At 42.4% G+C, this 21,848-nt stretch overlaps 1 protein-coding gene across 1 annotated transcript in view; it reads right to left on the minus strand.

The window, feature by feature from the left end:
• Positions 1-946: 946 nt before the first annotated feature.
• The window catches only part of cacna1ea (calcium channel, voltage-dependent, R type, alpha 1E subunit a), a 95,582-nt gene continuing 74,680 nt past the window's right edge, over positions 947-21,848 (minus strand). Inside the window, 26 exon segments of the mRNA XM_030049210.1 lie at positions 947-1,562; positions 1,870-2,051; positions 3,364-3,511; positions 3,759-3,887; positions 4,729-4,894; positions 5,083-5,189; positions 5,295-5,395; positions 5,599-5,706; positions 5,812-5,917; positions 6,716-6,812; positions 9,520-9,647; positions 10,780-10,954; positions 11,871-11,962; positions 12,904-13,086; positions 13,390-13,470; positions 13,572-13,682; positions 14,584-14,748; positions 15,487-15,688; positions 16,361-16,498; positions 17,537-17,697; positions 18,747-18,843; positions 19,081-19,092; positions 19,392-19,498; positions 20,142-20,201; positions 20,821-20,950; positions 21,278-21,389. Of these exon segments, the coding sequence (XP_029905070.1) occupies positions 999-1,562; positions 1,870-2,051; positions 3,364-3,511; positions 3,759-3,887; positions 4,729-4,894; positions 5,083-5,189; positions 5,295-5,395; positions 5,599-5,706; positions 5,812-5,917; positions 6,716-6,812; positions 9,520-9,647; positions 10,780-10,954; positions 11,871-11,962; positions 12,904-13,086; positions 13,390-13,470; positions 13,572-13,682; positions 14,584-14,748; positions 15,487-15,688; positions 16,361-16,498; positions 17,537-17,697; positions 18,747-18,843; positions 19,081-19,092; positions 19,392-19,498; positions 20,142-20,201; positions 20,821-20,950; positions 21,278-21,389 (3,662 nt within the window). The 3' untranslated portion in view covers positions 947-998.

The raw sequence follows: 21,848 nt of genomic DNA on the forward strand, positions 1-21,848 counted from the left end.
TTCATTTTGGGTCCACGATACACCTCTTACAGTAGATTTCAAACACGGCTCCGGTGTCCTGAGGCAACAAACGTCTTCAGCATCTTTTTCACACTGCAGTGCTAACCTAGCCTTGCACTGTGCAGCTCCAGATTATTATTATTATTTTTTTTTTTCACACTGTCATCGCTATCAGCTAGGGCAGAAAAATAACCAGGCCTTCACTGGAGGGTTTTGCTCAGCTTAGTTTGGTTTATGTTGTAGTGGTGGTTTGGAACTTGAGGATTTATCCATTGGATATGAAACTGTATAATGCCCACAGACCATGTGGATGCTCATGTTGTTTACAGTAACTGTTGGTTGGCTGGTTGCCAGTTGTACTCAGAATCACCCCGTTTCGCTGCTACTCGTATGACTACGCACAGGAAGGATAAACAGCAACCTTTTACCCCGACACATAACCTGGACATAAGAACCATAGACTAAAATACATTCCCCATATTACAGTTTAACATGCTACTTTTATGTTCACCTACAATGCACTTAAATCAATTTCTCAGGTCCAACGAGCGGTTAAGACACCTCGAATATTTGCTTCGCCATGTTTTGTTCAAATAACAATCAAAACACCAACTTGGCACCGTGTGCGTATGCCTGCAGTGAGCTACTTACAGTACAGTCGGACAAACTTTCTGTCTTGAAAGTACACATAATTAAACAGACACAAACGCACGCATCCACACATGAAACACACACACACACAAAACCCTGACCCTACACCTAAACCACCCAGCCCAAGCACCCAACAGACACACACATCCACACACACACACACACACACCCATGGATATGGATAAATGGTACAGGCACTCAGTACTGGCTGTTATGCTACTAGTACTAAGATTGTCCAGTTCTCAGAGCTGCAGAGGTGCCAAAGTCTCATGAGTCCCATGTGGAGGAGCAGCTCTGAGGTGACCAGTCACTCTGTCCGTCCTCTTCTTCCTCTTCACCTCTAGGTCCTAGCAGCGGTCATCCTCGTCCGTGTCACTCAGCAGCTCGCTGGGACCAACCGGACTGGCCTGGCCCAAGTGCTTCCGGAAATGCCCATTAGGAACCTGCCAGGAGTGTCTGAGCTGAGGTGCGGAGCTTATGGCGTTGGCTCGCCCCAGGCTTGTTGCCATAGCAGCCTCAAAGGTAAGGGTCTCCTGGTTCTTGCCTGCCTCGCCACTCTGGAAGTCCTCATGGAACGGGAGGTAGGGCTCTGAGATGTAGCGGTGAGGGGATGAGTGACTCACCCCTGAAATCTGACCTCCCTGACCTCCGGACGGCCCCTGAGCTGCAGTCAGTGGTGCGTCCTCCTTGTCAGGCCTCCATGGGGTCTCCGTCAAGCCCCCGGGGCCGTCCTGAGGCTGGGTCTGTCCCTCGGAGGAGGCTGCTGGTGTGCGAGACAGGTGTGCTTGGCAGACTAGAGGGGAGTAGGAGATGAGAGGCCGCGGGCGAGACGGGGTCTGGGGCAGCTGGCGCCGACTACGCAGTGTACCGGAGTCTGAGGCTGAAGGGGCAGGGCTGTCAGATGTGTTGACCTGCAATAAACACACACACCATGACCTTATGCAATTATAGGAATGTGGAAAAAAACAGTGTGTACTACAGTTTTCCAGGAAGTAAAAGCAGCAATAAAAGCAAAAGTAAAAGCAGGAGTATCAGGAGCTCATGGGGACTTTAGCCCTTTTTTTGGGATCTGGAGCACCACTGGTTGTCTATCATACCAGCATCCAAGGAGTAAAACAGTCCCTGATTTGATGGTTAAATGAAAATCAGAGGGGCTCTGGGTCCCAAGGACTGGGACTGACACACTGCTTTAGTAATTTTATCCTGTTGTCCTCCCACCTGTCTCTGTAAGGCATGTGCTCGTCCCTCGCTAGGTGAGCGAGACTGTCTCCGCTCTTGCGATTGGTCCTGACTGCGCTCCTCAGAGTTGCAGCGTGACACGTCAGGAGACAGTAGGTGGCGCCGTTCTTTCGACCGCCCCCTCTCATGGGCACCCGCTTCTCTGTGATTGATTCTGGGGCCTGAGAATCAGCGTAAGTTTCAGTTAGTCCACAAAAAAGATGAGAAGAAAAAACATCAGCTTTTTGAATGCAAAAGACAAAAATATCTTTGTACCACGCTATGCATCACATCCATTATCTAAACAAAATGAGCATTAAAACCCATTTGGTGTATCATCTATTGACATTATGTAATAAAGCAGTGTACCAGTTAAAGAGAAAGGGTTGTAAAATCATTACAAAACAAAAAGGAACACAAAAGGCAGAGACAGATTAACTTAGTTCAAGGGCAGTGTTAGAGATTAGATGGAAGATCACAGAAAATACAACTCAAATTTTTTATTTAATTTTTTTTAAATGTGCCTGTAGGCTGGAGCTTGAATTTAAGGCTCTGACGACTAACATGAGGTCACAGTCTTAAGATGTTACATGCAGGGGCTGTGCCTGATTTACTGGCTTAAATCGTACTAGGTTGGGTGTGTGATGCAGCAACAAACTAGATCTGTAAAGCAGAACGACAATGATGCAGCTGTGATGTCTACATGCCTTGTGGCTGCTTATGTAATGGAGAGAACAACTGCACTACTGCCAGTAACCAATAACAGCCTTCGTTTACACAACGCAGCGATTAATGAGTTCTTTTCATTGCTGTTCCATCACTAGTCCACAATGCTGTACATATCATCATTATTTTGTCACTGTCTACATTCAAATGTTACTTTTACAGTCAATTTACAAGTTGTAACTTTTATTCTGGCTAGCTACAACCATCATTCAGGACCTACATTCATGTAATCAGGAGCGCATTGTTTAGTCATGTGAGTTAATTAAAGGTAGATGCACCAGGAGCCCTGCAGGGTGTTTAATACATAATAAACATAGAACAATTCTCTTTCCATAAACATATTCAGTAACAACAAAATGTCCACCTAAGGGCCTATTGACCTATCAGATGCCAAACAAAACAAAACAAACAAATACACAAACAATTGCTATGCTGCGGTGCAGGAAAACCCTATCTCACTGGCAAGAACACTAAATTGAATCACCAACACTTTTTGGATATAATTCATTGCAATTTATTGATGATTATGCATTATTGCGACCCGGCTCAACAATCAGCAACTTGAAGCTAGTGTTGGCTTTTAATATTAAAGCTTTCTTTTTCCACAAGAGTTGCTGAATGTTCATGAACTTTGGAGGAACTGAAACTTAGTTTTTGTTGTTTATAACTGAAAACCGAAAAAGTTTTAGATTCCAACTCTTCTTCAGGTTTGCCATTACCTGAGAAATCCTGAATCGAGCAGCTGAATAAGTACGAAGGGTGACTGACCTCTGTAGCTCCTCTGCCGCGGCCTGTATGTGCGGTCAGGACTGATTCTCTCCAGAGAGTGCTCCTCTTGCCACAGGCCGTTCACACACTGGTCCCCAATGGTGGAGAAGGAGCGCTTCATCAGCTTACTGTCTGCTGCTGTCCCAGGCTACATACGTACACAACCAGATGAGGAAACACAAAGACAGCCATGCATGACACCACACAGACACAGAACACATAATGTGCTGAGAAAATAACACAAATTGAGACCATAACTGCTGTTTTGACAATCCACTCCAGTCCAGTGCAGTAAATCTCTTGAAATCACTCCAGTGTGCCTCATGCAGATGTTGATTGTTTCATCTTTTGTATCCTGTGACACAAAATGTGTGCTTTTTTTACTCTTTTGTTACCTGTGCATCAACAGCCAGTCTGGGCATGGAGGACGCTCTGATAGACGCCGTGCGCTGAGGTGATCGCATGATGGTGGGGTCCTGCCTGGCCTGCTGCATCACGCGGTTATACTCCACCACCTCTGGTACCTGCACAAATACCACAGACAGGCAGGCTGGATGTGTCTCGTTCAGCTGAAGAGTCAAACTGCAAATGTTGCAGACACAAACCATCTTCTCTAACCTATGTGGACCCCAGGAAAAGAAGCTGTTACCACTTGTAAAGGCTAATTAGGAAACCACTGATCTGAACGAAGTGAAATGAAACAACACAAAACGAAACATAACAAAACAAAACAAAACAAAATCTGCAAAATAACTGACTGAATATTTGACTTCAGTCAGTTATATTAGAATAGGCTTCAGCTGCTGCAGGTTGTTCTCACTACATTAACACTAAACTTTACTTATACAGTATCTTTCATAGGTGTATGTAAAATGCAGCTCAAAGTGCTTCACAGAAAATAATAATGCATGAACAGAAGTTATATAAAAAAATTGTTCAAGAAAAATAAATGAAGACAAGAATATAAAAAAGACATTAGAATAAAAAGACATAAAAACAAAGGCATAAAAACATAAAGCAATAACATCAAGTTTTTTAGGAGTATAAAAAATAGCAGTAAGAAATGTGAGAACTAACATGATGCAGCATGCAAAAATATTATGATTTTTTTTTATTTTGCAAAAGAAAAATAAAGTAATGCAAGGCTATTCTATTCACACTGATTGCAATTGTTAAGCTTGTGCAAATTTCAGCTTCCACAACTTTTGTATAACAACAAACTAGAAAATAAAGTGATCATGGCCATCATGAGTCACATTTCTCTTGTTGTAGAATATTTTTTGTATGTCTGGCGACCAGTTTTATCATTTGCTAATGGTGACTCGATGTGGAGACATCCTTGTTTTCTTCAGACCAGTTCGTTACCAGTGTGTGTAAGTGGTGGTGCTGGTGATGATGTGCGTGGTGGTAGTGGTGGTAGGGCAGGTGGTAGTCCTCCTCCTCCTCTTTCTCCTCCATGGTGTGAGCCAGCGGCCGCAGGAACATCTCCTGGGGAGAGATGGGGCTCAGAGCAACGAAGCCTCCTCTGGTGCTGAAAGGAAACACACAGAGAGAGGGACACACACACACACACAAACACAAACAGTTGTTCATTGTTGTTAACGGCGATGAGGGAAAACAGGACATCACATGAGAACAACAATATTCGTCTTCTCCAACTAGCATAAATAGCCACAAGCCAGTGTTAACTTCGAGGAGACATGAAAGCGGATGATTTACAGAGCGGATCCGGCACTGTGCGTGAGGAACGGCAGCGCTTTGGCACTGCACAGGATTTCTTGAGGGAGAGATGAGGCGTCCATGCGCTGGAACATAGGAGCGTGTTTCTATGAGGAGAAGAAGACGTACAAGAGAGGGATGTGAAATTAAAATATGCTGCGAACAGTGTCTCACCATTGGAGTGGAAAAACAGCTCCAGATGTGCACAGTACCTGTTCCTCCAGCTGTTGTCGGAGCTTCTTGGCTTTGCTCTGCTTGTAGTAGTCCATGATCATCATGGCGGCGTAGATCTTCCCTATGGTCATGTCACTAGCTGGAAGAAACATAGCAGAGGGTTTCCCCAGCAGCAGAAATGGTCAGGCCATACTATAGAAAAATACATACTAGTGCTATTATTCACTGTGGAAAAATGAAATAAAACTTTAACTACGACTACTATTAGTGCTATGAATCATTCACAATGCTGCACATATGAATCAATCTACTGTACAGTGGCGAGTGTATTGCTGATGTCACCTTTGTGGATGGGAACCAGCAGGTCCAATGTCTTCTGAGAAAGGTGAGGCCAGATGACACTGATCTCCTTCTGCAGGTCAAGATCCATCTGACCTCGGTCCTCCCCTCCTGGAACAGAAATACAAACAGCCAAAAATGGAGACAAACACACAAACTGTACATTGTAGGATGTACAATTGTTGTCTACTTTTGTCAACACAGTTTTTCTCCAACCTCTGGCTATCTTGACCTCCAGCGCTGTGCGGATGAGGGCCATGAGGGTGGAGGTGAAGTGGACCGACATTTCTTCATCCACAGGCATGTTCATAAGAACCAGCCTCTGACAGCAGGAGGCACAAGAGACGCGGTCAGTAACAACCCAGCATCCCAAGTAACAATGATGCATACATTTGATAGTTAAAGATGCAGGGAATGGGTGTAAAAACTAGCTGACATAGCTGTTCATGTACTGACTGAAGCATATATGTATTGTTAATCTGGTTTGGCAAAAAAACAACAGAAATGGAGACTCACACAACACATTGTGCAGTAAGAGAATAGCTGCGATCTGCGATGGAACATGCATGCAGGTTAGGAGACTCACACACACAAACACACACACACACACACACACACACACACACATACACACAAACAGTCATACACACACTGATGAAACACCGGGCTGAGGCAGGAGGCACATGCAGACAGGTATATGTAAGAAACAGAGAAGGAAGAATGAAAAACGTGAACATTTGGAGCAAACGTCTACTGATGACAAGTTTTAGACTTGAGATTTTTTAACAACTTGCTGATTAAGGCCTTCAAACTGGCTTAGAAAAATAAACTCCACCACGCCTCTTTCATTAAACAACAGCAAACAGAGAATGGTGCCTTAGCTCTCCGCCAAGATGCAAAGCAATACCAAAACAGGCAAATCATTACGACAGCACTCATCATCTGCCAATGAAGAACACTGGAACATAAAACTGTTTAAACAAGCAATAGACCATCATATACTCAACACATAAAAATGCTTTGCATATCCAAAGTATGACACATAAAATGTGGCTTTACAGTGTTTATCCTCATTGACTAAAATATCAAGGCAGTGCCTGGCTCTCTGTGTTTAGTCTACCTTATATGCCACCTTGGAGGGGCATTTCTTGCCGAGGCCTAGGGGTGGCGACATGTTGGTCAACATCTCATACATGTCAGTGTAATGGATACGACCACTGGGGGCGCCAGGTAGCCATGAAGATGAGGACGAGAAGGAGGATGAGGAAGGGGGAGGGGGGTGATGGGAAGGTGGAGAAGACATTGAATAACGGTGGAGGAGTCAGGAAGTGCATTCCCAAGGAATGGAAGAAGAAAAGAGCCCGGGGGAGGTAAAAGGTAAAAGAGAGAAACAAAATTGGAGAAGATAAAAGAGAAAGTATTATTCCATGTCATCAGACAGAAGGAGAGAGTAAAGAAAAAAAAAGAAATAAAGAAAACAGGCTGTATTCTTTCTATGCTGCAAGCAGGGCATAGAAATCTGGGAAAGGAAAAAACCTAGGACAGGATGAGCAAAGGAATGACAGTCTCATTGGATCTGGTGCAAATACCACATACTTACCTTGTAGATAATCTTTGTGTGTGTGTGTGTGTGTGTGTGTGTGTGTGTGTGTGTGTGTGAAAGCACTGAACACCAGCTTTAAGCCAGATCCAACAGGTAGAAAGAGACAGGCTTCCCCAAATCTTTACACCAAATGCATCCAAAGTGAGCATTTTTAAAGTGCTTTGATTAAATACAACTTGTCCACTCATACATCTGGATAAATTGGGGATGTTCTGTGCCTTAGTACCCTGAGACTGGAGCGTCGTCATTCTTTGACCCAGCAGGAGCTGAGTAACACCCCCGAGAAGGTCAAGCAGGGTGGTGAGAGTTGGTGAAGGGAAGGAAAGGAGGGATAGGGGGAGGTCAGGAAGAAAGGATCCCACAAGGAAGAGGCAGAGGGGATTTGTTGACATGGGGGAACCAAACCTTGCATGCCACCCTGTGGGGGCAGTTCTTTCCAAAGCCCAGGGGAGGTGAGATAGTGCGTACAACTTTGTACATCTCCTTATAGTGGATCCTACCACTGGAAAGAACACATGTCTTTAGTTGCAAGAAACACATTCAACAGCAAGTGAGTGAGGCCAAACTGAAGCGTGTGTCCTCTGGTCCTTTGACAAAAAACAGCTTTAGGACATAATAGTAGCATCATAACAAAGCAACACTACTTATTAGTGAGCACAGATATTAACATTCGAGAAGACCGCCGGTCACATTACATCAAGAAAAAATGAATTGCTATTGATTTTTGTAAAACAGTCTGATGAAATCCTTCTGGCAGTCACTTGGTCCACATGCTCGATGGCAGCCACCATTAACGTCTGCAGCAACTAATTCAGATGACGTTGGCTGAAATGTCTCACCCCTTGATTGTTTTACACATCTAATGCTGCCTGTACTGTGACTTCTCTACCACTCACTATAAATACAGAGGGTGACAGATGATGTGATAAATTTAAGGTACCTATTTAATTTTTTTAAACAACTTCCTTAGGTGTCCTTAAGTGAGACATTTCTCAAGTTAGGAGTGGGGAAAGGTAAAGTTCTTTGTTAATTTTCTTTAACAAAACATACTACGGAAGTTATACTGATATACTAACTTTGATACCAACCAGTATCAATTCTGTAATATCTCAGTGGCCTCATGTAAGGTCTGTTTTATACTGTAAATTACAGCTGCAACATAATGTATGCTCTGCCTTCATGCACAAAGGTTTTTAACTGTACAACACTGTCCTGGTCCTGCAGTCCCTCTACCATTTGGGTTACTATGTACTTACTTTACTCTATTAGTTGCCTGTAAAATGCTCCAACAACAGTCCTGTATTTTCACTGAACTTGGTGAATATGATATAACATAACAGGGATTGAATGGTAAGATACTGTGTGCAGGGCTGGTAAAAGCACTAAAATGCTGTATGCTATTCATGCGGAGAAAAGGCACTATTTTTTTTGCTGAGCATTTAATTAAGTAAGATAAAAATGTTGGTGCCAAAATGTACTTAGGCACAAGTAAAAAGCAGCAATTTTAAAACCTACTTAGAGTGGGAAATAACAAAAGAGAACATTGTTGCATGATAGATTTCCTCCATGGAAATCTAAAAGGCCAAGAGGACAGAGTTCAAACTGGATTTGAGTAAATGGGACAAGAACAAAAAAACAACTGTATAAATTGAAATAAACCCAGATCTATCTTGTGTTTTAAGCTGAATGACCATTCATTGCAAATCTCCGCACATTTGGCCCAATTGAAGACTATCTGATCTGTTTCACTAGGGCAGTGATGAGACGTTCAGGGCTCGCACCGGAAACATCACATGCAGTAACAGTAAAAATACAGACAATACAGACTGTTTTTTTTTTTACATTTCATGGACTATTTTCAGTCTGGTACCTGGGTGTGCGTGCTTTTTGTCTCTTCTTAATTAGCTATTCTCACCCTTGAGTGTGTCAGTGTACCCACTACAATGATAACTATAAAAACATCCAAAACAATCATCGGAACTATATTTTTGGATCAGTTTCAGAGCAATTTATGGATGCAGAGACAAGACTAAAACATTTTCAATCTATCACATTAAGGGTCTAAGACAGAGGGAGTGGAGAACTGCGTAGCTCACTGCAGTGCTGCTTTGTGTGCTGAGGAGCTGATCACAGATTTTGTTCCTGTGTGCACACTAAAGCCACAATGTATTGCTATAATTTATACTTAACAAGACTTGAATGTGCCTTAAGACTATAAACCAGCATCAATAAGCATGCCTCAACAGTCCAGTCTGGTAGCATTTACACTTGCAGGTATGTTTATGCTTGCTGGTACAATATAGAGATTGAAAGACACTGACCAGGCGGCGCGGTCATATTCCCCCCAGATCCGGACAAACTCATCCAGGTGGTGCGGCCCAAGGATGGAGGAGTCTCTAGTCAGATACTCAAAGTTATCCATGATCACAGCCACAAACAGGTTCAACATCTGGACAGAAGAGAAATGGCAGAGGAAGGAGATGCATGAGCTGAGAAGAGATCGATGTCTACTAAGGTGGAAACTGTCCCTGAGCTTCCCGCAGTTTGTAGGTGGGAAGGCATGGGCTGAGTGCACAAAATAACAGGAATGCTTGCTTTCTTGCTGAGAAGATGAATCCTTGTGTGCGAAGCATGTGAGAGCATTGAACCCGCAACTGATGTCATGTGTTTAATCCACTTCAACTGTAAAGGTTAAGGAGATACATCTCCTACACCTCATCTACTCACCTGTCGAACACATACAGTTTTGATTTCATGCCTCCCAGAGAACAAAGGTTTCAACAACTGTGGCCATTTCAGTTAGAGTGGAATTGACTGCAGCAGCCAAAATGATATGAAAACATCTATTACAAATTCTCTGCAGCACAATCCAGGACTTGACTTTCCATCCTTATGTTCAGTAAATACCAAACAAATGTACTTTTGCTGGAAAAAAGCTAAAAAACACACCTGTACATACATACCTGTGCACGACTAAGACCCAGCTCTGTCTTGATCATTGGTCAGAAATCCTACTCAGTCATTGGCTACACTGACGATACAGTTTAGCACACTGATAAATCCATTTCCTGTTTGCTTTGCTGTTTGTTGAAGTCACCAATCAACTCCATTGTAACAGAAATGAATGCAGTTTTTGGAACACTGCTGCTTTGTGAGGCATGCAACCAAAAACCTTTTTCATCAGACATTCAACACAACCGACTGAGTAAATGATACAAAGTATATAGTTTTGGGTTTAGTATTCCTTTAAAGCAGGATTTTTAAAACATAAGGCATTCATTGCATGTAAGGGGTTGTAACACAACACCAGGATATTAGACAGACTTCTGATGAAGCTAAAAATGTATGTGGTTAAATACAAGTTTGACGTATCCTGGAAAATTCCTGGACAAAAAGAGGAGGAACTTCCTGTTTTATATAATGTTTCACATAAGAAACTTTCTGAATCCAAAATTTTGCTGCAAAAGCCACATTGCCAATGCATTAGGGCTACCAGTGAATTTTTGATTGTTATTACCTGGAACAACCTGGATACAAATGGAGATACCTGTTTTTGCAAATGAAGTCTTCGCCTGTCTTACCAGGAAGGAACTGAAGAAGATGAATGAGACAAAGTAGAAATAGGCAAAGTCTGTGCCACAGCCCCCATCCTGGTCATTCGTCACTGGTGTTGAAGGAAGAGAGGGGTCCATCTCACAGTGCTGTCCCCCCAGACACGACAGCATGATCTCCTGCCACGACTCCCCTGTGGCACTCCTGGGCGCACACATCGCACAACATGAGTCACTCATCTCACAGTCTATTCTCAATTCTGCCATCTGGAAAGCGCTATCAAAGCATCAGAAGTCGCACCAACCGCTTCACTGACAGATTTTACCCTCAGGCACTCAACATCATGAATAGCGTTCATGCAGTCTGTCACACACATACACACATGCATTAATGCTGTGGAGTTGTTGTTATGCTGCTGTTTGTTGTTTTTGATGTCCCTTTAAAGCTTTTTAATGTCCTTTTTAGGCAATTTTTATTTTATTGCTGTTTTTGTTATCTTTTTAACACAGGTGCAATACACCCAGTATGTTTCATGTGCACTTTCGCCATTTTAACAGCTGTAAGCTGGGTTATAAGCTTTTCACTGCACTGAAATGTAAAGGCTTTATTTTTTTCAATACACAACTTGACCTTGAACAGAGAGAAATAAAGACAATGTCACCACCAAACACTCTGGCCCTGTAAGCCACTTCAGGACTTGATCTGTATCTTTTTGTCAGCAAATGCAGAATTCAGCCAGTATCTCAAAAGCTGTTTGTCAAGTGGGATGCTGCCGCATCCATCACCCCTTGATACTGCATGGCCCCTTGAAGGTTTGGCCGGCAAAGTTTCAGCACTGTAACCTAGCAACATTCAAATTCAAATTCAAAAATCCAGCATTCAGATTTGTTGTTATTTAGCGAGGATCAAGTATGGTTTGGATAAGTGCCAGATCTCAGTTCGACAGAGAAACAGCAGCTACATGGGAACGCTGAGGCTGAGTGGCCCCTGGATCATGTGCAGTCTTGAGAGGCCCAGTCTTCAATGTCAGATTGGGTAATACATTAGCTAACGAATATTGTCTACAACTTTATGTAAAGAATACATAAAGAATGGGACAGCAGATCTTATGGTGTCCTACCTGAAGAGCAGCATTAGAGCCCCAAAGAAGGTCTTGAAGTTGTTGTGCTGGTTAATGTGAGTCTCCTCATTCAGCTTGATGTTCCCAAACACCTGATTAATACAAATAAATGATTGATTCTGGAGCACACAAACCTACAGTTAGTCACAGACAGACAAGAAACACAGATACACATCCCAGTTGGGTAGAAACCTTGGATTAAATGGTCCTCTGTAGGATAAGAAAGTTCTACAGTCCTTGACCTGAAGTCCATTCAAAACCAACTCGATAAAGTAAAAAATGCATGATGGTCAAGCTAAAGATGACGCTATTTTACCTCAATATGAGTATTTGATTTTTTTTCCTTTCTGGCAATGAGAAAATGCACTGGCACTGGCAAGTTTCTATGTTGATAGACCACATTTATAATAATTAGCGCAATCATAATCACTCATAATCAAATACAAGAGAGTCCTACAAACATATTTAATGCCTAAGACACCTGCATAAATATTTTAATTGGCAGCCAATTTGAAGAACCATGCAGCGTTGCGTGAATAATGAGCCAGCACTCGGGTATGTTTGGTTATTTGAAGCTCTTTTAATGAACTTCTTCTTTTAAATGTGGACATGTAAATGGTTTAATTATGAATCAGCTTAGGTCTGAAGAGAACTAATTTCACAATACTTTGGCTGTTTCTGCTGTGATTTTTTCTTTCTTTCCAGGATATATTTGCAACAGCAGCCGCGCTGTTGAATTACTATAGAAATATTATAGGAATACTACAGGCAGCTGTGTGTATGTGTATGTGCGCGTGTGCCTTTTGATCTGTCTGCACCCACGTGTTGGCTACATTTAATCTATTTGATTGTGGCACAGCACACAGTGTCAAGGGGTAAGCATTTAGTTTCTCCTGAAGCCAGCCATGCTAAACATATATGCAGTCATGGTGCCATGAGGAACATTGGATAAAAATGGTATACATTATATATAAAATGATATATCTGCAGAGAGAAAGAGACTGCTCCTGGATCTATCTGTGCTCCTCCTGACCTGCATGCCAATGATGGCATAGATGAAGAAGAGCATGGCAATGAGCAGGCAGACATAGGGCAAGGCCTTGAAGGACTGGACAAAGGTCCATAGAAGAATCCGGATGGTGTAGCCCTGCCTCAGCAGTTTGATCAAACGAGCTGCTCTGAACAACTTCAGGAAGCTCATGTTGAACTGAGCAGACTGGGAGAGAGAGAGAGAGAGAGAGAGAGAGAGAGAGAGAGAGAGAGAGAGAGAGAGAGAGAGAGAGAGGTAGAGGGAGAGGTAGAGAGAGAGAGAGAGAGAGAGAGAGAGAGAGAGAGAGAGAGCTGGCGGTATCACACCTGATATTCACAGTTACACAGTATTAATGTTAGATAATGTTACAATGTTACAATGTTACATAAATACTAAAGAGTCAGGGAGAGAGAAAGAGAAATCCATTTTTCTGTGCACGCTTCACAGTGTCAGATTCTCATTTACATTTATTCATGTTTGTCTCATTACCTGCAAGTCTACGACTATCTCACTGATGCTGCCCAAAACGGTGATGAAGTCAAAAATATTCCACGTGTCTCGAAAGTAGTTCTGTAGAAATAGGGGGAGATTGCATAAATCATTTCCAAAGTACAACAACGTGATCTAAGGTTGTGTCCACGTTTAGACTGTGTCTAGCTCTTTCATCTCACCAGAAAGCCGAAGGCCATGATCTTGAGGACACACTCGATAGAGAAGAGAACAGTGAAGGCTGTGTTCAGGTGCTTCAGTACAGCATCATACACCGGTGGGGCAGAGTAATACTGAAAACACAAAGGCGGCAGAGGTCAAGCCTTAAATAATCTCTGCAAGGAATAAAGGATAAAAAGTTGAATATTCACTGTTCCCTGCTGTGTCTCAACCCCTTCCTCTGCTACCTCATGATACCAGCGCTCTGATCACCGGACCTGAACCTTGCAGAGCTGCGGGTTGATGGAAGATTCCTTCAGACCCATAAATAGTGCCTTAGTCTCTGAACCTCTCATCTGTGGCACTATAAAAGGAGTCATTCCTCTGGGGGCGGCAGCCACAGTTAATGAGGTCATGCTAAATAGCAGCCCCTGGACATTATAGATCAATATTTAATACAGGCTGAGTCACCGTGCGCTTGTCTGTCTGCCAGTCTGTCTGTCTCAACAACCAGCACAACCCCAGAAAAGGCCAGTTCTGGGAATAAATAGTGGTGAGAGGGGGTGGAAAAAAAAAAAAACATGAAAATATCAGCAACCAGCATCTAGAGGCCAGATCAGCAGACCCAGATGCAAAAAAATCACAGCCCATGGAGGTGGTGCTCGAGCACAACCAAAGAGGATGTGTCAGTTTCTACACATCCATGTTTCTAGTTAGGGATGACACATCTTGGGTTACTTTAAAACCGACGTGCGAACAGTCTCATGGCCGTAAAAGTGAATGTTGCTGTGAAACCGTTTACCTATCACAGCTGAGAAGCAACACAAGACGTGTTGTGCCTAATAATAAAAATGGGACATGTAGATGAGATGCTATTTTGATCAAACCTGAGAAGTGGTTGATTTATCATCCTTTTACTTATTAGTCATCATTTTGTCTCATTGACGACAGTCCTAGAAATAAAGGATACATTTAGGCGGATTTAAATCGATTCATCGGCTCATTTTTCTTTTTGTGTTTCTTCATCATCCTCACCTTCATCATCAGCACAATGGTGTTGAGGGCAATCATGGCCAGGACGGTGTACTCAAAGGAGGGTGACACCACAAAATGCCAAAGACGATACTGGAAAGTGTGTCGATTCTGGGGCATGTAACGGGTCAGAGGCTTGGCACCGATGGCAAAGTCTATGCACGCCCTCTGAGAACGGAGACAAGAGGAGAAGGGAGAAAAAGAAGAAACGAACCAGTGAGCAAAACAGTGCGGCTGTCTAACAATGTGGCTCTCTGTTCAGTATGACAAGGTTCTTTGTGTTTTCTGTTGATGTTTGCCCTCATGTTTCCAAGATGAGACAGATGTTTTCTACGGGGACGTTTATGCGTTTTCAAAGAGAGTCTGAGTGCATCTCGTTTATCCTGTCTGAACAGACGAGACAGTGGTTTCACAGCTGCTGCAAATCTTTACTTTGCACAAAGGAGAGAGACAGAGAAAGAGAGATGGGAGGAAAGAAACGAAGGTGTGACCTGACTCACAGCTAGAAAAACACATTGCAGTAATTCTTTGAAATGAGAAGAGCTAAGACCATACTGCCGGGTGACTCGTATTAACAACAGCAATCCTATATTTCTCTGTTTCACGTGAAAAAGTTTTCTCTGTGTGCTGAATGTGATTTTCTTGTCTACTGACCACGAATTTCCATACGACTTGTTTCATGACTAGTGTGCTGACAGCCAGGGTCATCATAGTGAGTGTGTTACATTCCACCCAGCTGACCTGATCATCAGCTACCACCTACACTGAAGCTCTTCCATCTATCACTGTGCTTTGGCTTACTGACTGCTGAAGCTGAATAAGGAATGATAATATTCAGAGCCATATGTAAAAAAGGCCGAGACAGAGGGAAGGTTTGCTTGTTGTGAATTCGTCGATCTCCCTCACCTCATTTTTCTCTAGGCTGCACTCCTCCATCATCTTATCCCCCTGTTCTTGAAAGGTGATGATGATGAGAGCCACAAAGATGTTGACAAAGAAAAAAGGAAAGACAACAAAGTAAATGACGTAGAAGATGGACATCTCCATCCTGTTGCCACGGCTTGGACCCCTGTCCTCCTCTGTCACATCTACAGAGTGCTGCAGGACCCTGGAAGGACAGGCAGAGGAAAAGGAAAAAGAAGAAGAAGAAGAAGAATTACTTACAGTTAAGGAAAAACATCCACAATTCTGTCAGTGAAAAGCTGGTCAGCAAGATAGAAACAACAAAAATAAGAGTAACTTCATCTTAACAATATAGATTTAGATAGAAAAGACTCTAGGCTGAAATTTGATTAAAATTCAGCTCAGCAGTTCAAGAACCACTGGAAACACATTTGAAAATGTTTACCATGTGTTTAAATGCCCTGAGGGTGAGCCAGATGGTGGGAAGGCAGATAGCTGAACAGATTGTCTGCTTAAGAGAGGCCATAGTGGCACCTCACATATGTTAAAAATGTACAGCAGCCAGTCTCATCAATTCATATACACTACAGCTGTTGCCAGTGATGCATGCCATGTATTTTATTAGGTCTGATGTGCCCCACCATGAAAATATTTAACATAAAAGTCAATTAACCGTGGGTGAATAGTGTAACCTTGCATGCATCAAAGTCAGTTTTTACTGTTATTAAAGAACCGGACAGGTGTTTGAAAGGTTAACTCATAAACACAGATGAGCCTTCAAAGCCTGAGAAGGCATGCGCTGAGAAGCTCTGGTTGTATTTCCTCATGCATCGTATATTCATGAGCACCTATCCACTTATTCAGGTCAGAGACTCACTGTGGCCATCCCTCTCCAGTGGAAACAGTAAAGAGAGTGAGCAGCGCCCAGATGATGTTGTCGTAGTGAAACTCGTGCCTCTTCCAGTCTCTTCTCTTCACCTCCTTCTTATCCTTCCCATAGTCAATGTAGTAACCCCTAAAACGGAAACAGAACAAAGTGTTAGACCTGGCAGATGCATCATAAAACACTGATGAAAAATTTCAGAAGGAAGGAGGAAAGGAAGGAAGATGAAGATGATGGTAACAAATCAGTAAGAATGGAGGAAAGAGGCGAGGAAACACTCAACCAACCATCCAACAAGTCAATCAGCCAATCCATAAATGAATCAATTAACAAACGAACATATAGTCCAGTCATTTTAGGCCAAAATTGGGGTCAACCTAGGACAAATTGCAAGAGAAAAAAAACTCTACTGATTTTGTATCCTCAGTTTGTCCTGAGTGAGGGAAAAAAGTCCCAAGGAATCCCATTGGTGGAAAGTTTTGAAAATCACCTGTATATGACCACATATTACCAAAAAACACCCTTTTTAATGCACAGGTGAAAGGGGTTCAAAATTTTACTTTCAGATATCACTATAAAAATTCACAAGTTGATTACACACATAAAGACAAGACAAAAAGTCAATTACAAGTTCTTTGATTTATTCTGTTTACAAATGCATATCACACATTATCTGATTTGATATGCGCTAATTGGAGTAAATGCCAGAAGAGACATTTAAACAGTGAATTAAAAGGTTACTATATATATATATAGTAACCTTGAATTAAAAGGTTACTATATAACAGTGAATTAAAAGGTTACTATATATATAGTAACCTTTAATTCACTGTGTAAACAGTGTGTGACAGAATGTAAACAGAATAATTCAAAGAACTTGTAATTGACTTTTTTTCTTGTCTTTGTGTGTGTAATCAACTTGTGAATTTTTATAGTGATATCTGAAAGTAAAATTTTGAACCCCATTCACGTCATATATAGGTGATTTTCAAAACTTTCCACCAATGGGATTCCTTGGGACTTTTTTCCCCTCACTCAGGACAAACTGAGGATACAAAATCAGTTGAGTTTGCTTCTCTTGCAATTTGTCCTAGGTTTTTTCATAAAATGACTGGAGTAATATACAGTAACAGAAATTAGACAAACGACTGAGCAAGTCTGCTCACGTACTGGCAGTCCTTCTCTGTGTCCTTTGAACCGTCAGTGCAGTAGAAAAACTTTCCCTTGAAGAGCTGCACGGCAATGACGGCAAAGATGAACATGAAGAGCTTGTAGACGATGAGGATGTTGAAGACGTTCTTCAGCGACGTCACCACACAGTCAAACACCGCCTGGGAGAGCAGAAAAGGAGAGATGGAATTAAAGACCATGAGGGAAGGAGGTGGAGGTTTGGATGTTGTAGGGGCAGTCGAGCAAGGGAAGCCAATGTCTGAGTCCATGGAGTAAAAGTAACGATTCAGTCTCATATGTCTCCAATTCCAATGACTTCTCCTAACTATTTATCTTTTTCAGTGAGTGGAGATGCTCTGTTATGTCTACTTCTGGCTGCAGGGTGCCCCATTCCCATGATGACTACCTGTTATCACACTCCCCCATGCAGCAACCCCCCACTTCTTATCAGCCTGCTTCATTTCCTGTCTTCACTTCTCTCGTCCTCTCCTCCTTTTGCTTGTTCCCACCTCTCCTCTCATCTCTCCTGTTATGTATTACTTGTTCTCCTATGGGGATCACACTGTAAATATGTATCCTAAATATTTTCATGCGTTATCCTCTGTGTATGCATGCGCATGAATATTTTAGCATGTGCGCTTTGGCTTTCTAAAAATCCCTCTCCTCTCTCTTTCTCTCAATAGCGAGAGAGAGAGAATAGGTGTGAGACGTGGCGATCGCAGCCCTGACAACATCTCTTCATGCTCTGACGCTCACAGTTTATCACCTCATCTGTCTTCTTGCCCTCTCTTTGCTCTCAGCTCTACAAATATGACACAAGAAAGAAGAGGTGTCTCAACAGAAGCGGTGTAGGTTTCTGTGCCTTTGTGTGTGCATATGCGTGTGTGCATGCATAGATGTGTGCACATGTCCGAGCGTTATCACACAGAAGCACACTAAAATGAATATGGGTTTGCAGGCACGTACACACTCACACTCACAAACATCCTTGATGCAGATCCAGGCAATGAATACTAATGAACTTTACGCTGTACAAATGGTCCAGTGTGTGAATGGAAAGGGAAGGGAAAAATACTGATGAAAAGAGCGTCTGTAGTTAAATGCTAAATACTCAGATCCAGGCTTTATTCGCTAGTGCATGCTATTAACAGAAGCACAAGGGAAAAGCAGTACTAGAAAAGATTAAAGACAAAGAGAAAACTTGTCTGACCTTGAGCTTAGGGAGCCTCTTGATGGTCTTCAGAGGTCTGAGGACACGCAGCACTCTGAGAGATTTGATGGTTTTAATGTCTCGTCCTTTGTTGTTTCTATCCAGGAAGACAGACACGGTCAGCCTCATACCACAGAACAATTATTTCCGGATATATTGCATTGTTGGAAACACTGTTCTTTGCAGAGCTGCTTATTAATCCTCATTAACCAGTCTCTATGTTTCATCTGAGGGACTGAAGGCTACTAATACTACATTTGGAATAGGGTACACATTTAGTACATTATGTTCAAGGACGGCATTAATAATGACAGGTAGACGTTTTCAGCTTTACCCCATCACATTGCTGCTGGTCATTCCCACAGTGGTACCATCCACAGAAAAAGAAAAACAGGAGAGAGAGAGAGGGACATGAATATCAACAGCTATAAAGCCATAAAACAATGGAAGAGACAACCGCATTGCAGCGACTGTGGCCAAAGTGCATAGTAAGACATGAATTCAAAGTCGGGACGCTGGGTGATGGTAGAGATGTGAAATACCTGTTTACAATGTAAAAGCTGTGTGCACAAGATTTCTAGACATTTTTGTGCTTAGACATATGATTAGCCCATGTGAGAATCTGAAATAAGTCACGTGACTGACGTGAGGGCGAAAGCCACAAGTGCTCCGACCACGACGATGAAGTCAAGGATGTTCCACAGGTCTCTGAAGTAGGAGCCGTCATGGAGGATCAGACCCTGGTCAATCATCTGCGGACAACACAGGGACATAAAATTAATAAAATGTGTATTCTCCCGTGTGGTGTTCAGGGTTGGAGTCAGTTTGCCCTCAAATCACTCATCTAATGATGTAATATGAACTGCTCTACATTGGTTAATATTATACCATTTATTTTCAATGTCATTAATAAAAGGGACACATGCATCTGTTTAACAAAAGTATTTAAATTTTGGTATGTTTGCCCCACTGGCAGGCAGGACATAAGGATGGTTGTGTGATCGCTCATCCATTCAACAACATATCATGAAATATATTGGCTGGATTGCCATGAAATTTGGTGAACACATTCATGCTCCCCAGAGGATGAATCCTGTCAATGTTGGCAACCTCATGACCTTAACTGTAGTGCAAATCCAATTCTTTTAGTACTTGCATTCCCCCAACATGCACCCAGCCACTGGGCAGCCATCAGCGCCTTCTTTATGAAAATTTACCACCTGAGTTTGTGTGAATTGACCCTGACAAAACTAATGTACACTATCATTACCTGGTTTTGCTGTATTACATCTTTATATGCGATCAATCATCACACAGCAACTCATCTTCATCACTGGACAATCATCTCACAGTAACTCATCTTCATTATTAGACAATCATCTCACAGTAGCTCACCTTTATAATCATTTCAAAGGTGAAGACTCCAGTGAATACATAATCAAAATATCGCAGGACCTGTAAAAACAGGGAGTGAGTGACAGAATGAAAAGGGAAAGAAAGACAATGAGATCTGCCGTGGACAGAACAGGGAATTCATGTGTTCTTCACCAGAATCCCCTCTTTTCGCCTACTTCATCTGTTTCATGATTTGAAGGGTTATTTCCCCCCACAGTCTCCTAACTGGTGGTTTAGTATGACAGAAACCCCTTGACTGAGGCTAATACAACACAGCGTGATTGCCCTCATTTCATCAATAACTAACCAGGGTCACTGCATCTCAGGCTCCATTTGCCTCAATCATCAGCAATTTAATTACCCCCCATCATGTCACATCGGGATGTTTAGCAAAACGATTTGGGGAAACATTTGCATTTTTTGTTCTTTGGCTGCTTCGGGAGCAAAAGGAGCCGTGAGACCCAAGCTGTGACTAAGGGCCCAGATACATAGTGATTGAAATCCTGAATCAGGAGTTAACAAAATGGCACAAGGGATAATGAAGTGAGTAAAACAGCGGGACTATTCTAGGTTTAATTAAGTCGTTAATGTTACAGCTGTCCGTCTGAATTTGAGAGATGAATGCTAAAATATTTGCCTAAATGTGTACGCACGCACACACCCAGACACAAATACAAACCTTATTCCAGTCAGAGGAGGTGGCCACAGGGTCCTCAGCAGCCAGCGCTATACTACTTGCAGCTATGACCAGCAGGATGGACATCTCAAAGTACCTGAGGTTCACGACGTAGTGGCATGCTCGTCGCACCCTGAGCAAGAGGAGACACAAGCAGAAATGAAGCAGTGGACAGGAGGGGTAATATAACAAGGAAAGCAATAATGAGACTGTGATTTGACACTGGCTGAGAAAAGATCATGCCATAAGGTAAAGGAGAGAGGAGACTCAGGAATAACAAGGCAAATACAGCACATCAAATCTCCAAAGAAAGTCTGTATACTTTGCAAGTGCTCCAGGGGTGTAAATTCCCTCTGACCACATGCGGCATATGGAGTCCACGCCATTTGCTTGTCGTGTGTCTGCTCTGACAGGTGAAGCAATTAAAGGAAGAGCAGAACGTTGAGTGACAGGAACTTACGGGTTGTCAGGTTTGAAGATGAACATGCTATCTGGGGTCACAGTGTTGACAGGCTTGGTCTCCTCTGCCTCCTCCTTCTCTGACTTGCAGGCTTCAGGGTCTTTACTGTTGACTGAGAGACAGGAGAAGAAGATAAAGTAAGGAGAGTTGGGAGAAATAGATGAAAAAGAAATAGGAGGAGAGGAAAGATTGGGTAGGAAGAGAAGTGGGAAGAAAAGAGAACTCTTGTAATAAATGATATCATTTGAGCATCTGATAGCGAGAAACATTGTGCTACTTCATTAATTGATTTATCTAAGGCTTTTGATACAGTTAATCAAAAACTTCTTCTGCATAAACTGGCGTCTCTAGGGTTTGATAGGCAGCTCTTAACTGAATTAAAGATTACCTTTCCATTAGAACACAATGTATAGATTAATTTTACAAAGAGAAAATGGTTTTCCATTTTCCATGCCATTGTTCACGTTGTACATTAATGATATCCGTGCCTCTATGAAAGCTTGCAAAGTTCACCACTATGCTGATTATAGTATTCTTTATGTTTGTGCGCCAATAGACAGTGTGCTGTGTC

Source organism: Myripristis murdjan, chromosome 4 (genome assembly GCF_902150065.1).
Source record: "Myripristis murdjan chromosome 4, fMyrMur1.1, whole genome shotgun sequence".
NCBI lineage: Eukaryota > Metazoa > Chordata > Actinopteri > Holocentriformes > Holocentridae > Myripristis > Myripristis murdjan.